This window comes from Temnothorax nylanderi, unplaced genomic scaffold (genome assembly GCF_030848795.1).
Source record: "Temnothorax nylanderi isolate EJ_2023f unplaced genomic scaffold, tnyl_v1.0 TNYL_tig0316_pilon, whole genome shotgun sequence".
NCBI lineage: Eukaryota > Metazoa > Arthropoda > Insecta > Hymenoptera > Formicidae > Temnothorax > Temnothorax nylanderi.
The window spans coordinates 157,388-184,994 of NW_027249378.1; the positions used below are offsets into that span (position 1 = coordinate 157,388).

General features: G+C 36.3%; 2 protein-coding genes and 1 long non-coding RNA gene across 6 annotated transcripts; 1 reads left to right on the forward strand and 2 right to left on the reverse strand.

Annotated features, from left to right (window-relative positions):
- Positions 1–87: 87 nt before the first annotated feature.
- On the reverse strand, positions 88–2,041 carry LOC139781113 (nuclear protein 1). Its single transcript, XM_071719935.1, has 2 exons — positions 1,830–2,041; positions 88–567 (listed from the first exon to the last, which is right to left on the reverse strand). The coding sequence occupies exon 1, from the start codon at positions 2,039–2,041 to the stop codon at positions 1,832–1,834; it is 210 nt and encodes a 69-aa protein (XP_071576036.1). The 3' UTR covers positions 88–567; positions 1,830–1,831.
- LOC139781114 (uncharacterized) lies at positions 567–7,676 on the forward strand. Its single transcript, XR_011720433.1, has 4 exons — positions 567–1,385; positions 1,603–2,626; positions 3,933–4,048; positions 6,350–7,676. It is a non-coding gene; the product is annotated as an uncharacterized lncRNA (long non-coding RNA).
- On the reverse strand, positions 7,308–27,126 carry LOC139781112 (scoloptoxin SSD14). Of its 4 annotated transcripts, none has more exons than XM_071719933.1 (11): positions 26,859–27,124; positions 26,574–26,701; positions 26,297–26,493; positions 12,730–12,966; positions 12,401–12,624; positions 11,608–11,800; positions 11,306–11,506; positions 8,924–9,173; positions 8,642–8,835; positions 8,325–8,565; positions 7,308–8,215 (listed from the first exon to the last, which is right to left on the reverse strand). In XM_071719933.1, exons 2-11 carry the CDS (start codon positions 26,601–26,603, stop codon positions 7,952–7,954), a joined length of 2,031 nt encoding a protein of 676 aa, XP_071576034.1. In that variant the 5' UTR covers positions 26,604–26,701; positions 26,859–27,124; the 3' UTR covers positions 7,308–7,951. The 4 variants fall into 4 exon arrangements, with proteins under 4 accessions (XP_071576034.1, XP_071576032.1, XP_071576035.1 ...); XM_071719931.1 differs by having other exon boundaries at positions 26,574–26,745; XM_071719934.1 differs by having other exon boundaries at positions 26,297–26,508; positions 26,574–27,126.
- Positions 27,127–27,607: the final 481 nt, after the last annotated feature.

Below are 27,607 nucleotides of genomic sequence, written 5' to 3' on the forward strand. Positions count from 1 at the left end.
AACCGATAGCGGAAATTTATCGTTCGATCGCTGGTTTATTCAACAACGATCGCTCATCATTGCCATACACATAAAAAAAGGCTTCAATTAACGATTCATCTATTTCGTTTATTAGATCATAAATTTTTCACGATCGTACAGAAACAGAAGTTCAATCGATCATAGCTTATTAATAAATTTGCAATAGCACACGCAAAAATTAATATAGTATCACCATATTATCCTAAGTAAAGAGAAAAAAGGACAAAAAAAGAATGTTATCCGAACTCCAGGTTCACGCGAAGTAAGCAGTAGCCGAAGTGCGACATACGTTATTTTGTACTATCATAAATAACGTGATCAGCGTGCTTTCGACATAAATGACGACGATGGAGCACGAGCTATCGTGCCGATCCTATATACCGATCGTTGGGTGAGAATCTACGGCTAATTGTAAATGCATTCTCGATAGTAAAAAAAAAGAATATATATATTTTTTATTCCGGTCGCCTTAGGTGGGAGGTGAGTCCAGTGAGATGAGATCCAACTTGATAACGCCGGCTGTGAGGCTATAGAAACGTCCGTAATCTGAAACGAAAATTGAAGCAATGTAGGAGACGATCGTCGGAGAGAGTACATAAGGCGCATCGTTCTGATATATTTCCCAAGGTATCGTCATGGAATATCGCGAAATGGGAATACTGCGCATTACGCAACCGAGAGAAAGATAAATAAACACGCGCGTGTGGCGTCGTCTCTGAGTCACCGCGCGTAAAGATAGTCGACGCCGATAGCGAAAGTAAGACGCAATACGCTGGCGCGCGTTTGCTTTTCACGATAATTCGCAACGGAAAGACAGGGCGTCGTCTGATTCGACTCACGAAGCAGATTTGGAAGCTGACCGAGTGTGGTAAGAAGATGAACTGACGCAAATGAGCGTGACCAAGCGCGAGCGCTTTGATTTTTCCATTGTTATCTATTTTTTCGAATATATAATTGAACATATTTAAAAACTATAATAAAATACTGTCGAACGATTGGGAATAATTTCTGCGAAGTTAACGAATTTTAATATAGCGGAGATAAACATTATAATTATTTGTAATTTGTGTATCATCCTGAAGGTTGCTACACATGAATACGATCGAGATAGGCTGATATTTCATGTGTCGTATGACAAATTTATTAAGCATGTTGATTGGCTGCAGGATAGAGAAATTATCGAGTTTCTAGAAATTCTCTATCTTGTAGTCAATCAGTACGACGTATGACGCATGAAATATCTTGTGTTTAAGATATTCAACTGACTTCACGCATAGCAGCCTTCAGCGTGAAGGAGCAAGTCTCGCTGCGAGATAAAAACAAATCGCGTCATTTTCACTTGGGAATGAAAGCAAGCGAACGCGGTAAGAAAGAAAATGGGCTAAACGCGACCGTGTTGCTCTGATTTTTCCATTGTTCTATCCTTTTATCTTTTTGAATACACACTGAAATATTTAAAAATTGATAAAATACTGTAGAACGATTAAAAATAATTTCTGTTAAGTTAACAAATTTTAACTTATCGAAATAAATCGGAGACGAAAATTACTAATTATTTGTAATTTCTGTACCGCCTTGAAGGTTGCTACATATGAATATCGCGATACTTGCGTTCAAGATATTCAACTAACTTCGGCCTTCGGCGTGAAGTGAACGAATGTGCTCGAATCTCGCTGCGAGCTGAAGGTAAGTGAATCGAGTAATTCTTGCTCGGGAATAAAAGCGATCGCGAATTGATTACACCGGATCATGTATCGACAATTCGAGCACGAGCATTCAAGTAAAATCGACTCGACGCGAGGCCTCACCTCTACGCCTTGCTCTTGCTCGTCTGCCGTTTGTTGTGCTCGGTGTTCATCAGCTTGGTGAGGATCTTTCTAGAATGGCCGCTCGGGTCGAAGTGATTCGTATGCGCGACGGCCTCGCGTTTGCTCCTCTGCTTGCCGCCGTGTGCGGTGAAGATGTGCTTGTCGTAGTCGTAGTTGAAGTGCTCGTACTCGTCGACCTGCGCCTCGGACATAGTTCACGAGATTCGATTTCTCGGGGATGCTTGTAAGAAAGGAAAGTCGCGGCGCGACGCAGATTGCGCGAAATGGTACGCTCGTGTAACGACTCGACCGGCAGGATCGATTCGACACTGGTCGCGCGGCGTTCGCCGACCCGGGTTTATATACGGCGACCCGTTCGCGCGGGCCGTACATGCGCACTTCGCGCGACGTTGCCGGCGTACCAGGCCCGGTTGCTTCTTCGCCGGCGACACGGTCCCTCGATGGCACGGTACAAATTTAATATTTAATATTTTTCTTTAATTAATTACGCGTAGAAAAAAAAGAAAGGAAATTGTCTTCCCTCGCGCAAGTTCGCGCAACTGCGTAGTATCTGCGTGTCGAGATGCGTGGCCTTCACGACGCCGATAACGTATCAAGAAGTGTCTCATTTCGACCTGGCTTTTTCGTAAAAAATTATGCAACTGCGGACTTGGATTATCTATATCAGCCGCAAAGGAAGAAATAAACAAATCGCGAGGCATACAAAGTTCGTACGCGGCGTAACGTTACAACAATGTTACGTAGGGGAGACCGGGGCTAATTGGTACATGGTACAGGTAGGTACACGGCAATTATTGCAAAAGTTACAAAAGATAATATTGCATAAAAAATATAGTATTTCCGCAAAAACATTGCGATAATATTTCAATTAGTTATTTTAGGCTGAGTACCGTATTTTCACAAACAGAAAATATTTCTGATTTTGTATAGCCAAAAGTAAAATATATCAGTGATGTATTAAATGTTATATTTATAAATCTGGTTATTATATCATAATTTTAACTGTGTCTTTAAAATCTCTACTTTAAACGTAATAACGTCCAGTTATGTTAATGTCTTAAAACATTTTTTTGTTTAAGGGGATGCTAAAGCCGTCTGTAATCCCGACACTTGTTTTAACCTCAACTTGCGAAAACATTCGCTTTATATAAAAATTCTACAATGTATTGTTATAAAAAGACTGTGGCATGCCCTGCGGATTACATTCAAAAATACGATACCGTTGTCAGAATTAGGTTTAGACTCTAAACAAAAAAATTTACTGTGAAAAAGCATTATTGCAAACTTACACTTTGTGTACACACACACAGTGTAAGTTTGCAATAATGCTTTTTCACAGTAAATTTTTTTGTAGAATTTTTATATAAAGCGAATGTTTTCGCAAGTTGAGGTTAAAACAAGTGTCGGGATTACAGACGGCTTTAGCATCCCCTTAAACAATAATCAAAATATCTAAATATGGCAGGTCGGGGGCTGGTTGTGACGGGGCAGGTTGTTACTCTGCTGTTCTACTTATAATTTCGACCAACTCCGTCGATGTAACACATAATTTCGGCATAACAGCGGCAGATATTTTAATCTTATGTAAGATTTCATCGTTAACGTTTCTTATTACGTACGTATCAGAACCAGTCAATACAGAACATCAGTTAAATTACATTTATATTATAATTTTGCACTCAACAATGTAAGTGTAATATAACCCATATTGTTACATATATGTTGTTATTTCTCTTTATTAAATATATTATACTTTGAAAACTGGGTCTTTCGCAACTTAATCCAGTACTGTAATAACTTACCCCGTATGTGGGGCTGGTTGTTACAAATGTCGTCGCCTAATAATTGTTATTGGTGCAACAAAATTAATTATACTATTTAGTTAAAAAAATAATTTTTATGTTGTATAAGCATGCGCCTATTGAAAAATTCTTTTGCGGCTTGTATTCTATTTATTAGTTACGTGTAAAAAAATCTTTTAAAAAAAGTGTACCAACTAGCCCCGGTCTCCCCTATTATAGGCATATCGCTCGCTCGTGGAAACATCGATAAGAATTAATATGTTTTTATTTTTATTTTTAGAAGTGTTAAAATATTTTCAAGGACGAAATAACCGGACAGATAAAACGGCAACAAAATAAGGATACGCGCCGCATCATTGAGCAGTCATTCTGGAAGCGTCGTTGAAGCCTGCGAATGTACGTATTTAGTCGTAATTTCTTAAAAATTTTAGAGAGTGACTCTGATTAAACCTCCATTAACTTGGCGACTAACTTATCGAGAAATATCTATTTATTAACTTATTACCTATTTTGTTGATATGAATAGAATCAAATTAATAGAGGCAAGAAAAACGCTCTCTCAAGATATAACTAAAATTATTGTATATGATTTTGCTTTAAGCAACTCTGCCGGTTGAATTAATCAATTACGACATTCGGAGCTTGGTCGAAATCACCCTTAATCTTAACTTATTTCGCGTATTCCATTAGCCAGCTTATACGAGCAATACGAGTCCGATAATTTCTATAGATATTGTTATCTGTATGAACCATATATTGAAGATTAATTTAGATGAAATAGTTTAACGTGAGCGAGAAGTTGTCGGACACAACGTTGCCGTTTGCAGCATGATCGGATATTCAGCGACATAGCGGAATATAATTTAATAATGTTATCGCAAGTCTTCCTACGGTTTTCTTCGTACGCAGATCTTCGTTCCCGTTGCACCCAGTAGTCCTTACTCACGTGGCTAATCTATACGTTCGATGCGACCTAGAAAATTCCAACACGTAAGCCCACCCGACACTCAAGTGCATTGCCTCCCCCCCCCCCCCGCGAGTTCTATAGAGCGTATATTTCCAGCGTCGGTGCGACCGCACAATAGTGCGCTGTTTTTAGCAGAGCGCGTTTGTGGTTTCCGAGAGCAGTTTATACTCAAAGTGATATATTTCCTCTTATCTTGCCGGTTATTCAAGGAAACATTCAGGAATCGCGCAGCCACGCTGTTGCAAATTCGAAAAATTCGCGAGAATGAGAGAGGATAGAGAAAAGAACAAAATGAAAGGAATAAAAACGACTAGTTGTATACGAGTATTTAACGCTAGAACTACAAATTTATAAATTTATAAATTTTTTTATATTTGTATATTTCAATAAAAGTCAGAGAAAATTTCAAAAATTGTGATGTTTTAAAAATGAATAATAATTTAAAAAAAATTCAAACAAATCATTTTGATCCCCTTGGTAGTTCTAGCGTTAAAGAATCAACGTGTGCATTGCCGATAGGAAAGTGCGTGTCACGTTGTATTCTAATCGTTTGCGAGTAAGACGTACGTGACACTTGCAATCTATCTTGCGGAGGTGCCCGCTCGTAACGGGGACGTAAACAACTTGGGAAATATTTTGTTGTTACATTCACCGAGCCGGGTTATGGATATCACCGACTCGGTGCTGTTGCGGAGGAAAACTGATATCACGCATTAACACACGCGCAATCAATCGAGCTTCTATGTCGTACGATGTCGACGCGAAGCGAAGCTACCGAAGCGTGAAAGACAGACGACGTCACGCCACCGACGACATTTCTATATTACATAGTTCCGTATTTTTTAATCACCTTGCTCTTGATCGCGCGATCGCAGTAACGAGTCCTGTAACTTTGTTTTACAGCTGAGTTTTATTTGGCAGAAATTTACGGAAATTTCCCCTCGACGTTGGCGAGTCGATAACAATACGAATCGTGAAAAACGTCACGATGAGGGCAGTAAAGATAAATAATATCGTATTCTAATATTTCACTGAGAAAAAAAATAATAGTTGCAATTATCACAATTTTATTATAATTTTTAGTTATTTTTGGTACTAACTATATTTTTATTGTTATTTTAACAATGCGAATTATAATTGACTCAATTCTACATGGGTGCTTTTCATTTAGTGACACAAGTCGACACAAGCGTTATTCTGTCCTTTTTCAATGTCTAGTGAACAACAAAGATAGAGTGACGCTTGACTTGTGTCGTTAACTGGAAAGCAGCCATTATTGTTGTCATAGCTTTAAGATGCATTTATTTAACCATATAAATAGTTTTATACACTCTAACTTGGGATTTGTGTATAGTAAGTACTATAATAATCGTACGATAACAATATGACCGTATTGCAAGATTTATGCATATAAAGTTATTTTTACTAATATTGTAGCAATAATAACTATAAAAATAAGAACCCAATCATAATTATTTTACTATGCAATTATAGTCGCAAATACCAAACATTTTCTCTCATTGTCAGTGTTGCTATTTACGGGAAAATTTGACACGTTGCGAAGTCCGTAATTTGCGGCAGTGTATGTTTTTGCAGCGAGAGAATGTATAATATGTTTATTCAAGATGATATCACTGCTATTAATTAACTATACAAAAACAGATGTTTTATATTCGAATGTTTATATTCGATTATCCGACATTCTTATATAGCGTCGCGTCATTTTTCAGGTTTATCAGGTGTTATTAAATGTCGCGCCTGCGAATCTGGCATATCGTTTGTATACTCAAATAATCGAATTCCTCTTTCGTTCACGGCGCAGTTTTATTTTCAAGGCCGAGTATTGATACGGACGACAGATTATCTCAACTAGGCGCGAAATACGTGCTCGTTCTCATACGCACTCCTCTCGCCACACAAGGTGACGTTTAATTATAGCTTGTAGAACGCGCTATCTTCGCTAAATCAGCAGATATGACAAAGTCCGTCCACGGTTCCTTTTCTCTTTCTCCTTCTTACTTTCGGCATTTATAAAAATGCCGTGCGAAGGAAATCGTCGATCAAATTCGAAGGACAGCGATGATCAGACGAAAGAAAATTGAACGCGGATACGTGGTGCCGTTAATCGATTTGATCCTGATAGTTGGCATTAAATCGGTCCTCAGTCTGCTCTCAAACTGGCGCGACTAGCCGAGAATCCTCCTGGACTTTTGCGGGAACAGGTTTCATCGAGCTGTAGTAGGGGAATCGCTAATGCAATGCCTTAAGCTGGATGCACAATGCTAGACGATAGCGATAGCGACAGCAACAGCGACAAAATTTCCGACGAGTTGTAATTTTATATCTATTGCCTCGTATCTAACCAATCAGCGTTCAGATTTTTGCTGAGATGCGCGTTTCCAGTTTTAATGTTAATTTTAATAAATTAATGTTTGATAAATTATGTTTTCTACCATATATTCAGGTTATATTTTGTCGCGCTATCGCTATCGTCTAGCATTGTGTATCCAGCTTTATATTTGTATGACGCTTCCAGAGCGCCGCGCGCCGCGCCGCCTTGACGTTGTAGAAAGCTCCATGACCCCGAAGCAAGAAGACTAGAAGAAGGAGGGATACGCAGTGACGTACCAAGAATACGAGAAATAAATTCCTTCTAGCCGTCGTCACAAGACAGTGTGTCACAAGGTGTATTATTAAAATTCATTTTTATTGAGTAAAAAGATTACTGGTACAAAAATTATAACAGAAAAATTTTTTAGGAAATTTTGCAAAGACTCATTCGGGATGTGCGACGATGGCAATTGAGGTGAAACATCTGACGTGGAGTAATTTAAAACGTGAAATAAATCGCGGCATTGGCATTTCATAAAAGCTCTATGCCTATAAAAAGCATAGCAAGGCTAGAGGTTTTCAATAAGTAGTGTCACGTCCACGAAATATCGAACAGCTGCGCTGAAAATTCGAATCGAATATTATAATTGTGAAAAAGAAACTCGTCAGTTTCCATGTACTTACATTGTTATCTGTTTTGCATAAATAAATATCATGAAGGTTCAAGGGAGGATAATAAATCCGAGATAACGTGGATATTGTTGGAAGGAAGAGCGATGCATGGATAAAATGCGATTAGTGAGCGAGAAGACGTAAAAGTTATATTGGACGATAATATTGATGCGTATGATAACAAGATCGATCGCGTATGTCGGTGTTTATGATAATCACGAAGAAATGTTCGGCGCTGTTTGAACAAAAAAAAGTCGGTTATCCTTCTTCGCGAAAGATTTGTGCCGCAAGGTGACGGCTGGATCGACAAGGTGACTCACACACGTGAATCAATCGATTCCGTAGACGTCGCCGCCTTTGCGGTAATCGGCGTTGGCAAAAATTGTGGAATTTTCGTACAGTACGAAGCAGGCTACACTGCCGCGGACCCTGTAACGTTCCGCGACGTGTCCCAAACGTTTCAGACCGTCGACCACCTGCTTAGGGATCCCATACTCGTAAGACAGCTTTGACGGAAATAGCTGGTGATGTATTCTTGCCGAGTCCACCGCCTCCTTGACTGTTTGCCCCATCCAAAGTATCTTCGCAGTCACCTGAAAGCGTAGGAGGCCTTTATTCGTGAGAATTGTCCGTTGATTTATTAATCTCGGCTAAATAGAAACCTGAAGGCGGACTATTAGATATTTAAGGTGCTATACTGACTTGTGACACTGCCGTGGTAATTCTCGTACCACCGGCGGCACCCATGACCATCTTGACGTCACCGTGCCGATCGATCAGAACGGACGGCACCATCGAGGACAATGGCTGCTTTTTAGGTGCGATATAATTGTTGGGGCTTGGCGGCATACCGAAATAATTGAACTGCGACGGAATGCTGAAGTCGTCCATGCCGTTGTTTAACAAAATGCCGGTTCTTCTGCTGACTATTCCGCTTCCAAAACTGCAAAATCATCAGAATCGGAAAGAATATTTTAACGATTCGCAAACGATGCAACTTTAGGTGAAAATCCGCTTACTAAAAGTTAATGGTGCTGGTAGCCGATACTGCATCGCCATTCGGTGCCAGCACTGACACGTGCGCGGTACCGTGATCTTCAACATTAGCATAGTTAGAAGAACCATAGTGCCGTGGATCCTGCCACGTCTTTGTATCATCTATTTTCTTTCGTATCGCGCGCGCGAAACTTTTCGACGTCAAGTTTCTGGTTATCTTCAAAAGGATTAAAATACTGCACAATTATGATTGAAACAAACCCAGCACAAGATTAAAAAAGAAGAATTCGATATAATGTATTTACCTCGGTCATATCGATGAAAGCTCCGTCGCCCAGATTCGTCCTTAACGCGAACGCATATTTGAACGTCTCTATCATTCTATGATACGTGAGGATTGTCGCGTTAAAATCAGCTATGCTGGCCGGCGTGAAGCCGTAGTCGTCGAAGACGTTGAGAATAAACGAGAGAATAGCTCCACCACCGAGTATTCCTGTAGTCAAGAGTTTTATTCCGCTCGAAAGATTTGTCTGTATCGGTTGATCCCATGAAACTCTGGATAAAGATAACAAAGATATAGTATAAATAAATAAATAACTAAGGATTCTCTCGCGATAATGAAATTAACAAGTAACAAGTAAAAGGTGGGCTTTGGGAGTACAACGCAGATAACAATGCGTAAGTTAACGCGTTATAACAATTTTTAATTCTTAATAAGATAATTATAAATCGGATGTTTCGTCTCTGCTTTGAGCTATCATCAGCAATGCGGTAATTCAAAATAATTTCATGTTCTCCGGCGCGGCATAGAGATGTACGAATACTACGAATCAAGGATTTTTGACGTCGAATCGAATCAAATCGACAAAATTTTGTTTGAATCGAAGCGAATCGAATGATTTCGAATCGAATTGTTAAAATATAATTTTTAATTAACAATATAATAATTATTAGATTGAATTTTACCACGTAGATAATAAGAGAATATTTTAATGTGAAAAAATAATATTGATTATATAATATCTATAAATTCTTTTTAAAGCACACGTACAAAAAAATATATTTAATAGAAAACTAATGAAATATATTTTATTTAACGTCGCAGTAACTGAAACAATTAGACGAAAAAATCATAGATAAATTATTAAAATACTTTAATATAGTATCCAATAACATCCAATTACATACATAGAAATTAAAATAAAATGATATAGTTTATTTTATTATCAATACTCATAGCTTACTATTTTTTTACGCGTATTCAAACTTTTACTATAATTTGATAGGGTTACAGGGTAGGGGAGACCGGGGCGAAGTCGTCACTATTTTTTCGGTGCCGATTTTTAACAACAAAACAAATAATTTTAGTAAAATGTGATATATCACATGTGGGTGTTGTAAAGAGTGACCCCTTGGCTACAAAATTTATAAAGACATTTTTGGTCTACGTCGCTTTGTTCAACTGGTATAGAGTGAAAACGACAAAGATGCAAATTGAAATGTCAAAATTGCCGGGGCCGAGTCGTCACTCCATTCTTGGACTGGATTTTAAATAAAAATTCATAATTCCGATCATGAAAAATAATAGGATACATTTTATTAATTATTTTTTAATAGAAAAATGGAAACATTAATTAAAAACACGATGGCGGAAAATAATTACAAGAAAAGCGCACACACTTATGTGCCCTACGCTCGCACGAAACGCACTGTTTCTCGTCAGCTCTATTCTGTCATCGCTGAGCACACGCAGCACATATTATCTAAGTCCTCGCCGGAATCCGACCCCTGCTGCTTCTTTGACTTTGATTTTCGCCCGAAGCCTCCATGATATGGCTTGGTGACTACTTCGCCCCGGACACAAATTTCAAGTTTAATCGTTCATCAAATATTAGAAATCAACGAAAATAACAAAATTTCACTGGATTTATGTTCAGCATGCATTACTCTTCAGAATCACTTATTTCGAGATTCGGAGAGACAATAATATTTAAAATATTTAAAATTTTTGACGCGCAAAAAATTTTACTTTTTATCTCCGAAAACACGTTTGCCTTAATGAAAATAACAACATGGCATATAATCTCACTAAACTCCGTTGGTCACATGAGCAGCATAAGTAGTGTTTACAATATTAATGGCGAGTTCACACAACATACAGATTTCGAGATAATTGTAGTGACGACTCCGCCCCGGTCTCACCTGTGTCAAAGATTAGAAATGAACTTTTTGACTGCTACTTAGCCACTTAGTGAACGGTTGTAATATTGAATGCACTTACTGAATGCGTCTATTAATGACTTTTGCTTATTAACGGGAAATATAATTTTATAAAATTGATAATATATATGATTCGTATTCGAACTATCTAGATTCGAAATTTTTGAATAGTTTGGATTCGAATCATAGAAATTCAAATTTGAATAGTTCGCACATCTCTATTCTTGCAATAGGTGAGTACTTCTAGGTTGGGTGGTTTAAAAATAGTGTAATTTTTCGCGAGAAAATTCAAGTGGAATTTGGCTAATAATCATAGTTTGTAATATGATCGAAACAGAAAAGGACAATCAGAACTTGAACGACAACTTACGCACTGTTAATCGCATTGTATACTCTCAAAGAATATAGGTATATATACTTAAGAACGAGTTCTCTTCGTGACGCAATTGACACTTTTAATTAATTACCTGTACTCGTTAAGATCTTTCATCGTTATGATTCCTCCTTGTTCCTGCAAATCATTAACGAGAAGTCGTCCGATCGTACCGTTATAAAATTCAGTCGCATTTCTTTCGGCGATAATCCGCAGCGTTTCACAAAGCGCGTAGGGTTTAATAACGGAACCTGGTTTACGGAATTTGTTAGTTGCGGGATCGACAAATAGTTCTCTAAAAGATTGATGACGGGATGATATATTTCGTATACACGCCACTGTAAATATCTCATCATTCATTATGCGTGGTTCTTTTTACATTTGACAAATTCGTACCTTAAAGTTGGATCATTATAAATGCTTTTCTTATTATACGCAAGGCCGTCATATTGCACTAATGTCAGGACGTAGCCCTTTTCGCAGAGCTCGATGCTCGGTTTGAACAAATCCACCCATGGCAATCTACCGAATTGTTGATGAGCTTCCCAGTAACCGGCCAGTTCGCCGGGCACGGCAACCGCCAGTGCACCTGTCGATTAAAATCCGTTGGCATTAAATACTCCCCTGAGGATTGATCATGTATCTTTCCCCCTAGGGCGAAAACGTGAAAAGTGAAAAGTTTCACCATTGAAGTTAATGGCGGAAATTGTCACTTTTCACCTTTCCGTTCTAGGGATAAAGTTATACATAATTGCTACCCTGGTGAAAAAATTTCTCACTTTCTCAGAAATTTTCTCATATTTTAGATTTATGAAAAATTCTGAAAAATATGTTAAATTTCTCAGATACTTTCAGAAATAATTGAATGAGGATTTTCGGAACATTTTTTGATAGTATGAAAATTTTTGATAATTTGCGCAGATTTTCTCATATTTATTCAGATTTCTACAAAGATATGTTGACGGGAAAAATTGGAAATATTTTATTATTATTTTGTCTGAGTTTTTCTGAAGGATGTTCCAATTTATTTACAAAATCTGAGAAAATCTTAAAATTCTGAGAAAGTTTTAAAATTTTCGTAGAAATTCTGATTAATAATTTGAAAAATTTCGCGACATTTTTCCATCAAGGTCTTTCATCGGAGAAGACGATTGAAACATTGTTTATCATAAAATTTGTCGAGATTTACCGAGCGAAGATGCATTTGCGGATTTGCCATCGTACATCGTAGAATTTGAGGCCAAAGGTGCGCGGTCTCTTGCATTGAGAACGAAGGCCCGACGCGTGGATCTTTGATAAATCGTCATTATAAATCCACCGCCGAGACCTAGACTTTGCATGTTCACGAGTCCGTTGCATATTAGCGCGGCCAACGCAGCATCCACCGCCGATCCATTGCGTTCCAGGATTGATCTGAAAAGACCCGGCGAATCAATTAAGGGTATTTATCGACTATGTCGAATATTCTTGCAAATTAAAAAAAAAAGTTTTACATTTTTGTGAAATTGGCACACATACTTGCCGATAACGGCGCATGGTGCTCCGTCCGCGCAAACGGCACCGCGTTTGAAAGTTCTCAACTTGCTCCACGATGGTGGCTGGAAGCTTTCTGGATCGGGCGGCACTAGATATTCATCATTTCGCGGGTCCGACGTAATGTTACGTGCGTATGCGCACAGACCGATGATTATGGCAATTATCAACGCGGCTACGACGGCGCCAATTATGATTACATGTTGTACGCGAAATCGAGATCTGGAAAAGAATAACAACACATTGATAAAGACAATACTTGAAACATATCAAAGCGGTTATTTTTTTAACACGGAGTTATCGCCGTGATAATGTTTTTTACAACAACTTTGTTATTTTGCCAGCGCGCAGCGTAGCGATTTTAATATATCAAAGCTTAAGAGAGGCTTTTCGACGTTAAATCGATTTTATCGTTGCCCCTTTCTCGTATACGTGAATAATATATACGTATACGTGAATAATTTTATGATAATTTGATGTTATTGATATTGATTTAACAGTACATGCACTGGATTAACTACCTTTCTTCTTGCAAATAGAATCAGGTTTCAATGTTTTAAGTAGTGCATGATTTGTCAAGATATAGATTAATATTTTATGTTAATTTATTCTCTTAGCTATTTCCAGCCTTAATACTAAGAGCTGTAAAAATTAATGATCGATAGAACGATCGGTATGCATACACGCGTACCATTTACATATTGAAGGATATAAACTTTGTTCTGTGTAACTTCAAATGCTAATGCGTTAAAAATAGCGTTAATTAATCGCTTAGATTAGAACTATATGAGACTATTAGAACTTTGATATTTTCGTATTAAAATTTGTAATATTAATTTTCACGCGCAACTAAAAATATACGGTGTGTTCAGTTTAAGTGTATACACTCAGTTATTTCTTTAAATAATAGAGTAAAAAACTTTTAATTAAAGAAATTATTTAGTTTAATCCGTTTTGCTTTGGACGAGAATACTCGCGCGAATATTATACCCGTCAGATGCTTTGGAGTTAACTTGGGCCGCAAGTTTGTCAAACAAATCTTCATAATTTGACTACAAATATGACTAAAAATCAAGATTGTTGATTGCGCTCAAAAGTTTGTATTCAACAAATGCATCAAACGGCGATACTTATTTGACCTTGAGCGTAAGTATGGAGGAGCTCTCAAGGTCAACTTCAAAATTTTAAATAGAAATCTTTTATTTAACTTTTTATTTAATATTCTTGTGGCTGACATCGAACGCTTTTCAAAACACTACAATGAAACTCCTTTTAGTTAAGTACTTTTCGAGATATGAGTTGACAAATTTCAAGTACCGCCGGCATTATAGGATTATCCAAGGTGTACCGCATGGAGGTAGCTTGATTCGAATTACCTTCCTTCTACCGCTTGACAGTGTGCTAGCCTTAATTGAAAAGAATCTCTGACCCAACTTTATTTCTTCAGCTTCTCTTCATTTCTTTATGTGAAATATACATAAAATAAGAAAATACGCATTTTTTTTGTTTGTTCGAAATATTTTTTGTGCAGAAGTTATAAGCAATATAATTGTATTATACATTTTTGTGAAAAAGTTGTCAACTTTAAAAATTAATATCTCCGGTTATATTTGTCGTAGAAAAATGCATTTTAAAGCTGAGAGATTAAAAAAAATAGTTTAAGTTACAAGAAATTGCAAATTCCAATTGTTACAAGCAATTGAAGTGTTTAATTATTTTTTTCATCAAAAAGTTCACTTTCAAAAATTTTAAAATAATGCTATTTTATTCTTTACTTCATTCTGAAAGTACATATATTTTTTATATTATGGATGAATTCTATTTTTGATACTTATTTTTAATGACTGATGCGCCGCGCCATGCTCGCGTTGTCTGGCTTAATCAAATACTGCAGCGATTTCTTTGGAAATTTTTTGTAGGAAGAATGTACAGTATGAATGACATAATTTATAATGTTGAATATAATCAACATTATACAATCACATTTATTATAAATATTACATTTTAATAATTGTGTAATATTTCTGGTAAAGTAAATCGTTACTGTACTGTATAATTTGATCGTTAATTTTCCTTTTCATTTTGAATTGTTGGAATTTTCCGTAACGGATATTATATGCTCTAATCCTTCTTATCGGAAAATTCCTACAGACCCAGACTTTTGGTGCTTTACGACAAGTCTCTCGATCTTTAAGCCTGTAAGTTGAACTCCACACAGAAGATGAAAAGGCAATAACGTGACAGACGTGTTACTTGCTTCAAGTGCAAAAGTATACTGAGAAAGACACAATCTTACAAACAGAGATGAGGTCAGTTACAGGCTTAAAGATCGAGATACTTGCCGTAGAGCCAATCTAGGCCTATAGGAATTTCCCCGATAAGAAAGATTAGATCATAATATCCGTTATGGAAAATCCCACGTTGAGAAAAAAATGTTCTGAATTTTAGTAAATATTAGTTTGTATACAACTGTGACTCCATTTATTTAAATGAAAAAAATTTTTCTTTTTATTAGTATATTTTTTCTCAGTGAATACACACAATAAAAAATCGTGTGTACATAGCGGTCCATATGTTAAAATTTTCTTGTGTTACCGAGATTTGATTATTATTTTAATATAAAATTAACATACAACAGCTATGTTATTATTTTCTTAACATTTTCATGTGTTACATTTATGTCAACGTGATAACTTAACACTTTATGTATGTTATTTAAAAATTAAATATTATTTTGAGTTCTTTTAATACAATTATTTAAAAAAATCAACACGTCTTAAAGTTATTTTAACATAAACAAAAGTGAAAGTAAATCTTCAAATAATCGTAAACTTTGACATACAAAATAATTAAATTTACTAAAATCAAATGTTGCAATTACACATAATTCAAGTTAAAATAATTAATATCATGTGTTAATATAACTTGAAAAATAAGCGTTTATTTTAATTATTGAAATTTGATACAACTCAAAATAAAATGTATTAATATACACTTCGTAAGAGTTACACTAAATGTATTACACAAGAAACTATAATATTAACAAGTAAAATATTCAAAACAACATTTCTCTTAAATTGAAATAACTATCGTTTATTCGAATGCTAGCCAATCAGCAGAAACCGCTAGGAGCGTGAACCTCGCACTTAGCTTGTCTGTTATTATTACATTATACTTAAAGTCAAAAGAACAAATATAAATGTAAAGTATAGTGTCAATTAATTAACATTTCTAATTTGTCAACAAGTAACACACGATGAATGAGTCATTTTAACTTAAAATTTAGAGTGGACTTTCTGGGACATGTAAAAAATGTTATAAATACATTTTATTTTTTACTGTGCATATACTAATAAAAGGAAAATTTTCTTTATTTTATATAGCACGGAGAAAATTGCTACGGTTGTTACAACAACATTCTCTATGATTGAAAAAGAAATGTATGTGAATTCAAGTTAAATTGATATTACATTGAATGTAGCTGTTAAGATATGCTCATTTATACAGTTTTCATAACCGTAGTTCTTACGATACGTGACATTCGGTTACAATACCCTCGTATATGGTTGCCTCAACCAAAGAATTATTGCTATCTCTCTTATGTGGTCTACAGCACAAATATTATGGTTGAGAGATCCATAAGATATAGCTGCACGGTACAGCACTGAATCACTGCATGATTGAGAGTTTAGTTCCATTGCGCGCGCAAAAGAATTTCTGCATAGAATAAAGTGGATTTGATAAGGATGTTTTAACTTTATAAATATACTTTTTTCATAAATATATTTATGAACACAAAAGTTCGTAATGAGCCGACACTGGTTTCTGACATTCACCCGACATTAAGAAATATTACATCATATATCATCCAATTCAAAATTTTATTACTCTTTTTAAACTGAATTTGTTTCTTAAGATGATTTTTGAAAAATTATATATTTGCGCTGGTTATGACATATGTAGACTATATATAACACTCACATTAAATTAAGAAGTAGTCTACCACGTAAGGCAGTTGGCTCACGATCCAGAGGTCCCGAGTTCGAATCCCACCAAGGTAAGTGTTTTTTTCAAATACGAGAAAATATTTATAATCATAGACTGCATCTTAAGAAACAAATTTAGTTAAAAAATAGTAATAAAATTTCGAAATAAATAATTTTTTTTGTCGGGTGAATATTTGTTCATTATGGTTGTAACATCCATATATTATGGTTGCAACATCCATATAGTAGCTACCCTCACTAAGGTTAGGGCAACCATATAGGTCACTTCCAGAGTACTATGGTTTCCATAACCCTTTTGTATGGATGGGCGAAAATTAACATTATTATTCTGTTGTAGCAACCGTAACTTTTTCTCCGTGAGTAAATGGAGTCACAATTGTATGCTAACAATTGTGGTGTTGTACGCAAAACTAATATTTACTAAAATCCAGAACATTTTTTTCTCAGTGCAGCAATTCGGAATAGAAAGAAAAATTAACGGTCAAATTATACAGTAACGATTTACTTCATCAGAAATATTGCATAATTTTTAAAATGCAATATTTATAATGGAAATGTGATTGTATAATGTTGATTATAAACAACATGAATGACATAATTTATAATGTTGATTATAAACAACATTATAAATTATGTCATTCATACTGTACATTCTTCCTACAAAAGATTTCCGAAGAAATCGATGCGCTGCGCTACTTGATCGAGCCAGAGTGACACGAGCATGGAGCGGCGTCTTAGTCATTAAAAATATATAAAAAATAAAATCCATCGTTTCTCTATAAAATAAAAAATATATATATACTTTTAGAATAAAATAAAAAATAAAAAAGCATTATTTAAAAAATGTTTAAGTGTACTTTAGTGAAAAAATTTTGTTAAAAAAAATCGTCTCCTTAGCTTTAAAATGCATTATTGGAGATTTCTCTACGATAAATATAACTACGATAAATATAACTAGAGATATTAATTTTTTCACAAAACCTCCACGGAAAGTTCGACTTTCCATGCCTGTAGAGAGGGGCGAAAGCGGTCAATTTCACGCCAAGGCGGCATAGCGGGCGGAAAGTAACCACTTTCCTCCATAGGGCGGAAAGTGACCACTTTCCACCCGCTAAACAGGGAGGAAAGTGGTTACTTTCCGCCCGCTCTGCCGCCTTGGCGTGAAATTGACCACTCTCGCCTCTCTCTAGGCATGGAAGTCGAACTTTCCGTAAAGGTTTTGTGAAAAATATCGTGTGCACCTCGGGGCGAAAGCTTTTTCAGACTCGTGTGATTTGCCGCCCGAGCCGAAGGCTCGGGCGGCAAACTTCACACTCGTCTGAAAAACGCTACTTTCGCCCCTTGGTGCACAATAGTTATTTGTGCAACAAGTGCTGGAAGATGAAAATTCACGGGTGCGGAGTTGACGCACGAGCCGAAGGCGAATGCGGTCACCGCACCCGGGAATTTTCAACTTCACGCACGTGTTGCACACCCTATTTTATGTTGCAAGTGCGTGGAAAGTGGTCCATCCCGCACGCGTCGCGTGCGGAATGTGTCACTTTCCATGCACGTGTGACATAATATACTATTAAAGTTGATGGCTTTTTCATTTTTTACGAAAATTGTATTGCTTATAACTTCTGCAAAAAAAATCGGACAAACAAAAAAATGCGTAGGATTTTCTTTTTTATTTATATTTCACGTAAAAAAAAGTTTTGATAGATTAAAAAAAATATGAGGTAATTTTTTGTCTGAAATGACATAGAATTGTCCATATGTGTGAATCAGGAACAAATAACGTCACGTCAGAAGTGCATTTTATTGCATTCTAATTTTGTACAGAGGAATAAAACGTATTTTGTTCTGTTTCTAGACAAATCTGTTTCTACAAAAATTCTAAGTGAGAATGTATTCTCATGAATCATCTATTGGAGATATATATATTAGGAATGCTTTTGCATGTGTGTGCGTGTGTGTGTGTGTGCGCGCGCGCGCAAGAATAGTTTAATGTTTTAATTATTCAAACATTAACATACGCACACAATGTAATTTATAGGTGTGTAAAACACTCATTGTTTTTCGAGATATGAATTCAAGGCATGACAATCTTAATATTAAGTTCAAAGATTTATTAATTTCGCGCTTGATATCTGCGTCATATCACTTATACACGCGCGGCCATATTAGATAACGAGTATAAGTTCTAGAGGATCTAACGATTGCCGACTGTCAGTCAACGAGTGCAACCGCGAGCAGACAGATCTTTGCACGGAAGTCTTACTCATTGTAACAGTAACAACTACTTAACGCTGTCTAACGAGTGATTACGGTGCATCGCGTGAGTCGGTTGCATCTGGCACGTTCGGAAAACTTTTCTTCAGAATTGCAATAAATTAGCAATTAGGTGAAATTGGTTTTAAGACTCGTCGACAGAGCAATCTGTGTTTCAGCTACATTGAAGATTGAAGCAACATTGTAAAGGTTAAGGTAGGAGAAAGCGATGAACGTATTGTTCTATCGATAAAATAGTTCACTGCATTTTTCAGATAGTTTATCAGATTTTTAGAAATTTTTTAAAAGATTTTTGTCGTTAATTGAGCTTGCGTTATAAAAAAAATGCTTTTTTTCTCTTAAATTAAAAATAAAAAAGTTTTTGGGGGTGGTAAATTAAAATGACTCACTCTGTATATATAGATTATCCGATGTGTAGTGTCCGACAAAAATATAGGATTTAACTATATATTTTAATGTAATTCACAGAACAATTGGCATTTTTATTTATTTTGCTGTTAAAATGTACGTTAAACCGGTATAATATTAAAATTATCATTATGCAGATTACCATTATCTCTTATCGATATTTATTGACAAGTCCACAGTATCTCTCAAGATGCTAAATCATTGAAATGTACGTTAAACCGGTATAATATTAAAATTATCATTATGCAGATTACCATTATCTCTTATCGATATTTATTGACAAGTCCACAGTATCTCTCAAGATGTTAAATCATTGCTGAAATGCTAAGTCATTGTTTTCTTCGAGTTCGCCAGGCTTGAGATTTGAAATCTTTAATCTTTGACAAAGAATACGTAAAGATTAGAAATATTTAATTGTGCTTTTTATACGTGAGAGCTAAAGAATAAGTTATTGAAGATATTGAAGTTTTATAATAAATATTTAGTAAGTCGAATTTTCTCCGCTATATTTATAGATGTCTCGAACCGGATTACGACCAAGATATGCTACCGAACAAATACGAATGAATCACTTGCTTAGTTGCTTTAATGAGAGCAAACATCATTTTGCGATTATGACCGTACTTATTGATGTTTGAAAACAAGTTCTGTAATAAAACCGACTTGATATGAATAAGAATCTAACAATAAGATGTTAAATTCTAGACACATATATTTTAATTTATTCCTGCATCTATATTTCTAATCACTTTATTTCCCAGTCTGTCTTCTACACACTAGACTTTACATTGATCTGGACTATACGTTTTTACAACGTATTCTCGCCTTCAAACGAAAAAATAAGTTATAAACATCTTTTTTAACCATTCGACTTAATTTACTACATTTTTCTATTTGTGACTTAAAGTCCTACGTTTAAATATTTCAATATTTTTTATATATGTCATTAGACACGTGAAAATGTCAACAAATTAATAAACAGCTATACGAGTCAAGCGCGGTATGTGGTGCGCAAGTAAAGAAATTAATAGTTACAGAAGTAACGCGCGAATTACAATGTATATAATATACATATACCTACATATATTCCAACTTAATAAACTGCGCGCCGATTATTTGTCGGACTTGAAACACAGCTATCATTGGAATATTAATACCCTTCCTTCCCCGGAATTAAATCAACGCGATTTAATTATTTTAAAAAATTGTAAAGAATTTATTGCAAAAAATATTACCTCAGCCAGGATTCGAACCTGGAACCTCCCTCATTCCGTGAAAGGCGTCGTACCAATTCGACTACCGAGGCATGTGGTAATATTTATCGCAATAATCGGTTAATAATAGTTAAAACGCATGTTTCAGCCTGCGTAAATTCAAGTATGTCATTAAACTCGTGAAAATGTCAACAAATTAATAAACAGCTATACGAGTCAAGCGCGGTACGTGGTGCGCAAGTAAAGAAATTAATAGTTACAGAAGTAACGCGAATTACAATGTATATAATATACATATATACATATATTCCAACTTAATAAACTGCGCGCCGATTATTTGTCGGACTTGAAACACAGCTATCGTTGGAACATTAATACCCTTCCCTCCCCGGAATTAAATCAACGCGATTTAATTATTTTAAAAAACTAAAGAATTTATTGCGAAAATTGCGGTTCTTGCGATAAATATTACCACATGCCTCGGTAGTCGAATTGGTACGACACCCTTCACGGAATGAGGGAGGTTCCAGGTTCGAATCCTGGATGAGGTAATATTTTTCGCAATAAATTCTTTACAGTTTTTTAAAATAATTAAATCGCGTTGATTTAATTCCGGGGGGGGGAAGGGTATTCCAACGATAGCTGTGTTTCAAGTCCGACAAATAATCGGCGCGCAGTTTATTAAGTTAGAATATATGTATATGTATATTATATACGTTGTAGGTAATTTGCGCGTTACTTCTGTAACTATTAATTTCTTTACTTGCACACCACGTACCGCGCTTGACTCGTATAGCTGTTTATTAATTTGTTGATATTTTTTATAAGTACACGTGACAATAATGTTTCTGACCTTTGTCATTGCCTCTTATCGAGGCAATTACCTTATATTCGTTTGTTTATTTCAGTTTTTTAATTTATGTTTTCTGTTCTTCTGTATATTATGTAAATTCTCGGTAGGCGCTCTCTTTCTCTACGCTTCCACCTAGAAAAATGGTGGTCGTAGAGGGCGAATCCCCCGTTAGGGAGAAGATTCGACTGTGGGGCGACTGGGTGACGCCCCCCGAAAATTCCGGGGACACGCGCACTCCGTAGCTACTGTCGTCTTTTGTCAGACCCCCGCTCCAAATTCCTGAGAAAAACCCCTGCAGGATTTGGAATACCTGCTTAGGATTGAACCCGAATCTCTGGAACGTGAATCCAGCGTCTAACAAGTTGACTACTAACTCGCCTTTCCGTTTAATAAAGTTTAATTGATAGCTTTTTATTCTTTATTTTTTGCTTTTAACTCATTTTTATGTGATTAACTTTATTTTTGTGCTACAGAAGACTTAGTACAGTCGAAATGTTTACATTGTTTCTTTAACTACCGAAGAATAAATTATCAAAGAAATGAAAAGGAGAATAATTTCTTGGGCGATAACGACGTATCTTAAGGAGGTTGTAAGGCTCAAGTGCAGTGGGGGGCGTTTTCATACAAAGGAAATATGGATGAGCGCTGCCAATCTGAAATATTGATATTTAAAATAATATCGATTTAAAATTTTGAAAAATATATAGGATGTAATGCAGTTAAAATGCAAAGAATATAAATGTTTAATTTATGTGAAAGTCTCACATATAAATTTATATTTTTTAAACAAATTTTATTATTACTACAAATAATGACTTGGCAACAGAGTAGAAATGAAAAATCGAAGTTGTTAGAACTACCATCGATTGGCAGAATATAGATTCTCGATTTGGGTGCCAAAAGTTCAAGAAGTCTAATCCGTGAGAATGAGTACCATGGAGATTAGTACGTGTGAGTCGTGTGACGAGTACGATATGAACACAAGTAATACAAAAGTGTTAGGTCACATCTGTGCCGTAACTAGCCTGCATCCGGTACGAGCTCAACATTTTGAGCCCCCCTCCCCCTTCCAAATACTTTTAATAAAAAAGAACAATAAATATTTAAAAAATATCAATTATCTGACAACTTACGAGCCTCATGTGATGCAAACTCGTGAATAATATTTTCATGATTAAGTTGCCTTGCAATCGAGTTCTTTATGGACAAAATGTCCTTTGTCAGTTTCTGCTGCCCGGCGAACCTATATACAGTAGACTTTCGAGAAGTCAAGATCTGGTCACCTGGTGGTGCGCCCTCGAGGGGTTCGAGCCTTTGAGTCTGGAAGGAGAATTGTTTATGTCTCCTTTTTTCAACCTTTTTTATTTTATAGTTTTGCCTGCGCCTCCTTGAAGCTTGCACCCGGTGCGAGGGCACCGACGGCACTGTCTTAGTTACGGCACTGGGTTACATTTTACTACCCAATTACACTGGGTGAGAATCTTTTTTGCGTTTTCAACAGCGTTGTCAAGTTTTCTTCATCACACAGCTTGGACAGAAGTATTACATATTGACTTATTTTTTAGTATTGCAAATAAACTATGCAGTGAAATGGCTTGAACTTTGAAACAATTTCAATATGCTATACTTTACATATTACACAATTTTATTCGCTTCTTAATATTTTAAATATCTGTTTTTGTTGAAAATAGATATGGAGAATCGAGTTTCTCATAAGAGTTCATTATAAAAATATGGAATTTTGATATTATTTTGATATTAATTAATTTATGCAAAAATGGGCCGGTGAAAAAATATAAAAAAATTTACATGCAACCATTATTTGTAAAGAAAATTATATTCATGCCGTTCTCTTAACATTTTGCATTTTCCTTACAACCTCCTTAATGCGAAATATTTACATTTCGGACTTTGCATCGCAATATATCTCCGTTCGTAGGACACGTAGACGAAAAATAAAAACACTTATTATATAATTCAAACACAAGCTATCGATTAAGCCTAAAACTTGGTCGGTTCAGCCATTTATGAGATCCGATAATCTAAGGGTCTCTCAACATGACAGTTTGCGTATAAAGCGGGCTACACACAGAGATATATATCAAGAAACGGTATCGTGATACCGTCACTGATCTAAGACATGTGTACTATACACACACTGCGATATATAACAGATATCACATGTCTCTAGTACTGAGTGCGTGATTTTTGGAAGTAAAGTGCCAACTTTTTATAGTGGCGGTTAGCGGGGATCTGTCGCGAGATTACCTTATAGACCGAGAGCTGGCTACGAAAATACCAACGTCATTTGTTTAAGGAAATTTTCAACCTCAAACGATTGTGGCAATGTTGCAAATCAAGAAAGCGCAAGTCTGGCTGCTGGCCGGTGGTGCGTTTAGCGGGGGCGTACGCCCTTAGCTGTAAAATATCAAGGATGAAAAACGTCATATGTGTACGGCTAAAAATTTTTTTGCGTGTACTATATAATATTGTAAAGTACTTGCAAATGTTGCCAGACCTGTAGGTGGGGTCTAAAGTATTGCCAGATCAGGGTATAACTGCTTAAGGGGGTATACCACCTTTGAGCATGAAATTTAACCTCTTTTTCACGATTTTTTTTACATATAAGGAATAGAGCAATCGAAAATCGGCTTTAAGGGGTCTTTTTATTATACATTGAAGATGTAAAAAAAAATTTTTTTGTATATAAAATTATTCGTATATAAAATATACACCCTGTCAAAAGAGGCCGTGTGCGTCCAGCTGGTGTACACGATTTCGGCTGACTGGTATGACCTAGAACAGAAATCCAAAAAAATTCTTAATCTGTGATAGATTGGTTATGGAGGTACGTAGGATTTTTGAAAAATACTGATTTTTGCGAAATTGACACTAATTTGAACAAAAGTGTCCAAATTTACACTGAAAAATCGTGTATAAAATAGGTTCCCAAAAAAAAACTAACAATCCAATTTAAAAACGGCTACGTACCTCCATAGCCAATCTATCACAGATTAAGAATTTTTTTAGATTTCTGTTCTAGGTCATACCAGTCAGCCGAAATCGTGTACACCAGCTGGACGCACACGGCCTCTTTTGACAGGGTGTATATTTTATATACGAATAATTTTATATACAAAAAAATTTTTTTTACATCTTCAATGTATAATAAAAAGACCCCTTAAAGCCGATTTTCGATTGCTCTATTCCTTATATGTTAAAAAAAATCGTGAAAAAGAGGTTAAATTTCATGCTCAAAGGTGGTATACCCCCTTAAGCAGTTATACCCTGATCTGGCAATACTTTAGACCCCACCTACAGGTCTGGCAACATTTGCAAGTACTTTACAATATTATATAGTACACGCAAAAAAATTTTTAGCCGTACACATATGACGTTTTTCATCCTCGATATTTTACAGCTAAGGGCGTACGCCCCCGCTAAACGCACCACCGGCCAGCAGCCAGACTTGCGCTTTCTTGATTTGCAACATTGCCACAATCGTTTGAGGTTGAAAATTTCCTTAAACAAATGACGTTGGTATTTTCGTAGCCAGCTCTCGGTCTATTACACACGCGAAAACAAGCTAAAACATATCTCAGTATCATTATTTCGGTCTTTTTGTATTCCATCGACAGCGGGAGACTAGATTCATGTATCGATACTTATTGACACTGCATGAAACTTTCGGAGACGTACTTACACACGATGAGACATGTCTCATGAAATGGTATACGATATCGTTTATTGATACATATCTCTGTGTGTAGCTCGCTTTAAGATACACGATCTATCTCACTGCGCGTACACTTAGCGCGAGACACTATATATACCTCTATAGCCCTATTCTGTAACTCTAACGACAGTATCGGTATCGTTATATCGTCGTTGCGCAGTTTTTTTTCCATATAATATACCTGCGCATCATAACGATAACGACACTGTCGTTACAGAATAGGGGTACTGGATAGATAATTTCCATAATTTCCTTATTGTTCGTATTGTGACCGCATTGATCTTCTTATATTGAAGAAAATTGTTTATTTGTATTAGTTTTGTCTGCTTGGTTTGAATCTAGTTTTAGATAACCAATTAAATTAATAATTATATTCTATAAGATATTAAGAAAAATATAATAAATAGACATCGGATTTTTTATGGCAATTAAAAGCAATTAATAACTAAGATTATGTTATTTATAATATCCATATTTATACCTATATTTATACCTATATAACATATGTTGCAGTATGAATATGTTGGATATTATAAATAACATAATTTTAGTTATTAATTGCTTTTGTCCACCAATCTGCATATAAAAAATTCGATGTCTAGTAATAAAGTTTCCTTTTATGAGAGACTCCTCGTTGTCAGTTGTGTCGATCTTTATTGTATCACCAGTAAAGGGTCAAAGTTACTGCTTTATGATGCTGGGAATAAGAATTTTATTTATTTTAATATGTGCATTATTCCTCGGCAATTTGAAGTAGCTCTCAAGCTTTTCTTTGTACAATAGCCGCGTATTGTACGAAGGGCAATAAAGGGCAATGCGGTTACGTGGCAGATGATGTGATAGAAGTCGGTCTATCATGGACGTTGCTGATTTAAGAACTTCGGGATAATGAACGGTAGCTACTTTCGCTTTTCTAATTGAATGAAATACTTTCTAATTGAAACTAAAATGTAATATCTGAACTCTAAGGAAACTCCTTCCACTGTGGGAGGAATGGAAAGGCTGTGTTGTGGAAGAACGAGCTCCGTGTTTATGATAACGGATGCATGCTGTCACTCACTTGTCTATTTTAAATCTCTCGAGTACTCGTTTCGTTCTATCGTGCGAAGAATGCGAGCCGAGGAGCCAGGCAGTCCCGATATCCTCTAAGTCGAGGAACTGGCTCCTCTCATAGTCGGTGCACCGGCGTGCATCGTCGGCGCTGGTGTATACGGAACTCGTGTCCGACGAGGGCGAGGAAGCTCTCATGACTTTTCTCTGCGAAAAGCCTCACTTATTAGTACAATAAATGGAGTTGCATCTGTACTCCGTGCTCGATTAATTGAACATCGACTCACTTGGAAAACATGCCGTCCGTTTCTCACCATCTACAACTGCACTTCTTCGTATACCTCTTGACCTGCGTGCGTCGAGAAATTCCATGCCATATCGGCATCGTTGGCTATATCCTGTGCAATGTGGAGCACTGTTGCAATTATAAAGGAGATGTCGAGTACTTGTTTCAGTTTCCTTGACACAAGTTGAAAAACGCATGCGTGAAAAAAAATTTTCCACGTGGATGTAATTATCGGGTATTACCGATATAAGTACAGAGTCCACTGATAACGAGCTAATGTACGCACCGATAATGAGATAATGCTTGCACACTGCAGAGCCATAAAAAAATAGCTACACTTGGATGTCAAAAAATATGCTTGTGTTACGTGTTTCTAACGCGCTTTAAGCGGAGCAGAACTGTGAAATGCAGCAGCAGATGTATCAGCTGAGCAAGCAATCGATACGAGCCTGCGCAACAAGCGTATCCACACGAGACAGGTCTGTAGCTACGGAATAAACCAACGAATGTATTGTGCGATTCAAGTTTTCGAACGATGGGATTGATTTTCATGTCAAAGACACAAATAATTTATGTGAAGCTTTGAAAATCTTCAATAAGCATGCAATATGTCGTACCTCCGTTCCTCCTGCGATTCGAATGTACACATGAAAGTGTTTTTCTCTGTCATTTTTCTGAATGAAGTGTACGAGACTTCAAATGCAGAACGCGAATATTCTACACGCTTAACGCACGGCCGCACTTTCCGCTCAGCCGTGTTCCAGCGAATTCCCCACTGGCGCTTAAGTTTAATTGAATCAACGAGCTATTTTGCACTTCCGGACGAACGCACTGAAATTTTTTGATGAGTCCGTCAAGCGCGAAAAAATTCGCGGACGATGCTAGGTTGCGCGGGAAACGCGATGGACACGATTTATTTATGAAGAACGAATTTTATGAAGAACGATGAAAGGCGAAGTTGGAGATCACTCGTTACGAGGTGATGCACACGTGCTCTACCGGTGAACGCACATCGCGATGTGGTAACGGAATGAC

Bases quoted from the DNA above. Each gene is read 5' to 3' on its own strand.
- LOC139781113 (XM_071719935.1), bottom strand. From the start codon at position 2,041: ATGTCCGAGGCGCAGGTCGACGAGTACGAGCACTTCAACTACGACTAC.
- LOC139781112 (XM_071719933.1), bottom strand. From the start codon at position 26,603: ATGGTGAGAAACGGACGGCATGTTTTCCAA. The intron at 26,494-26,573 runs GTGAGTCGATGT...GGCTTTTCGCAG, and splicing joins ACGGACGGCATGTTTTCCAA to AGAAAAGTCATGAGAGCTTC. The intron at 11,507-11,607 runs GTACGAATTTGT...TCAATCTTTTAG, and splicing joins TATAATGATCCAACTTTAAG to AGAACTATTTGTCGATCCCG.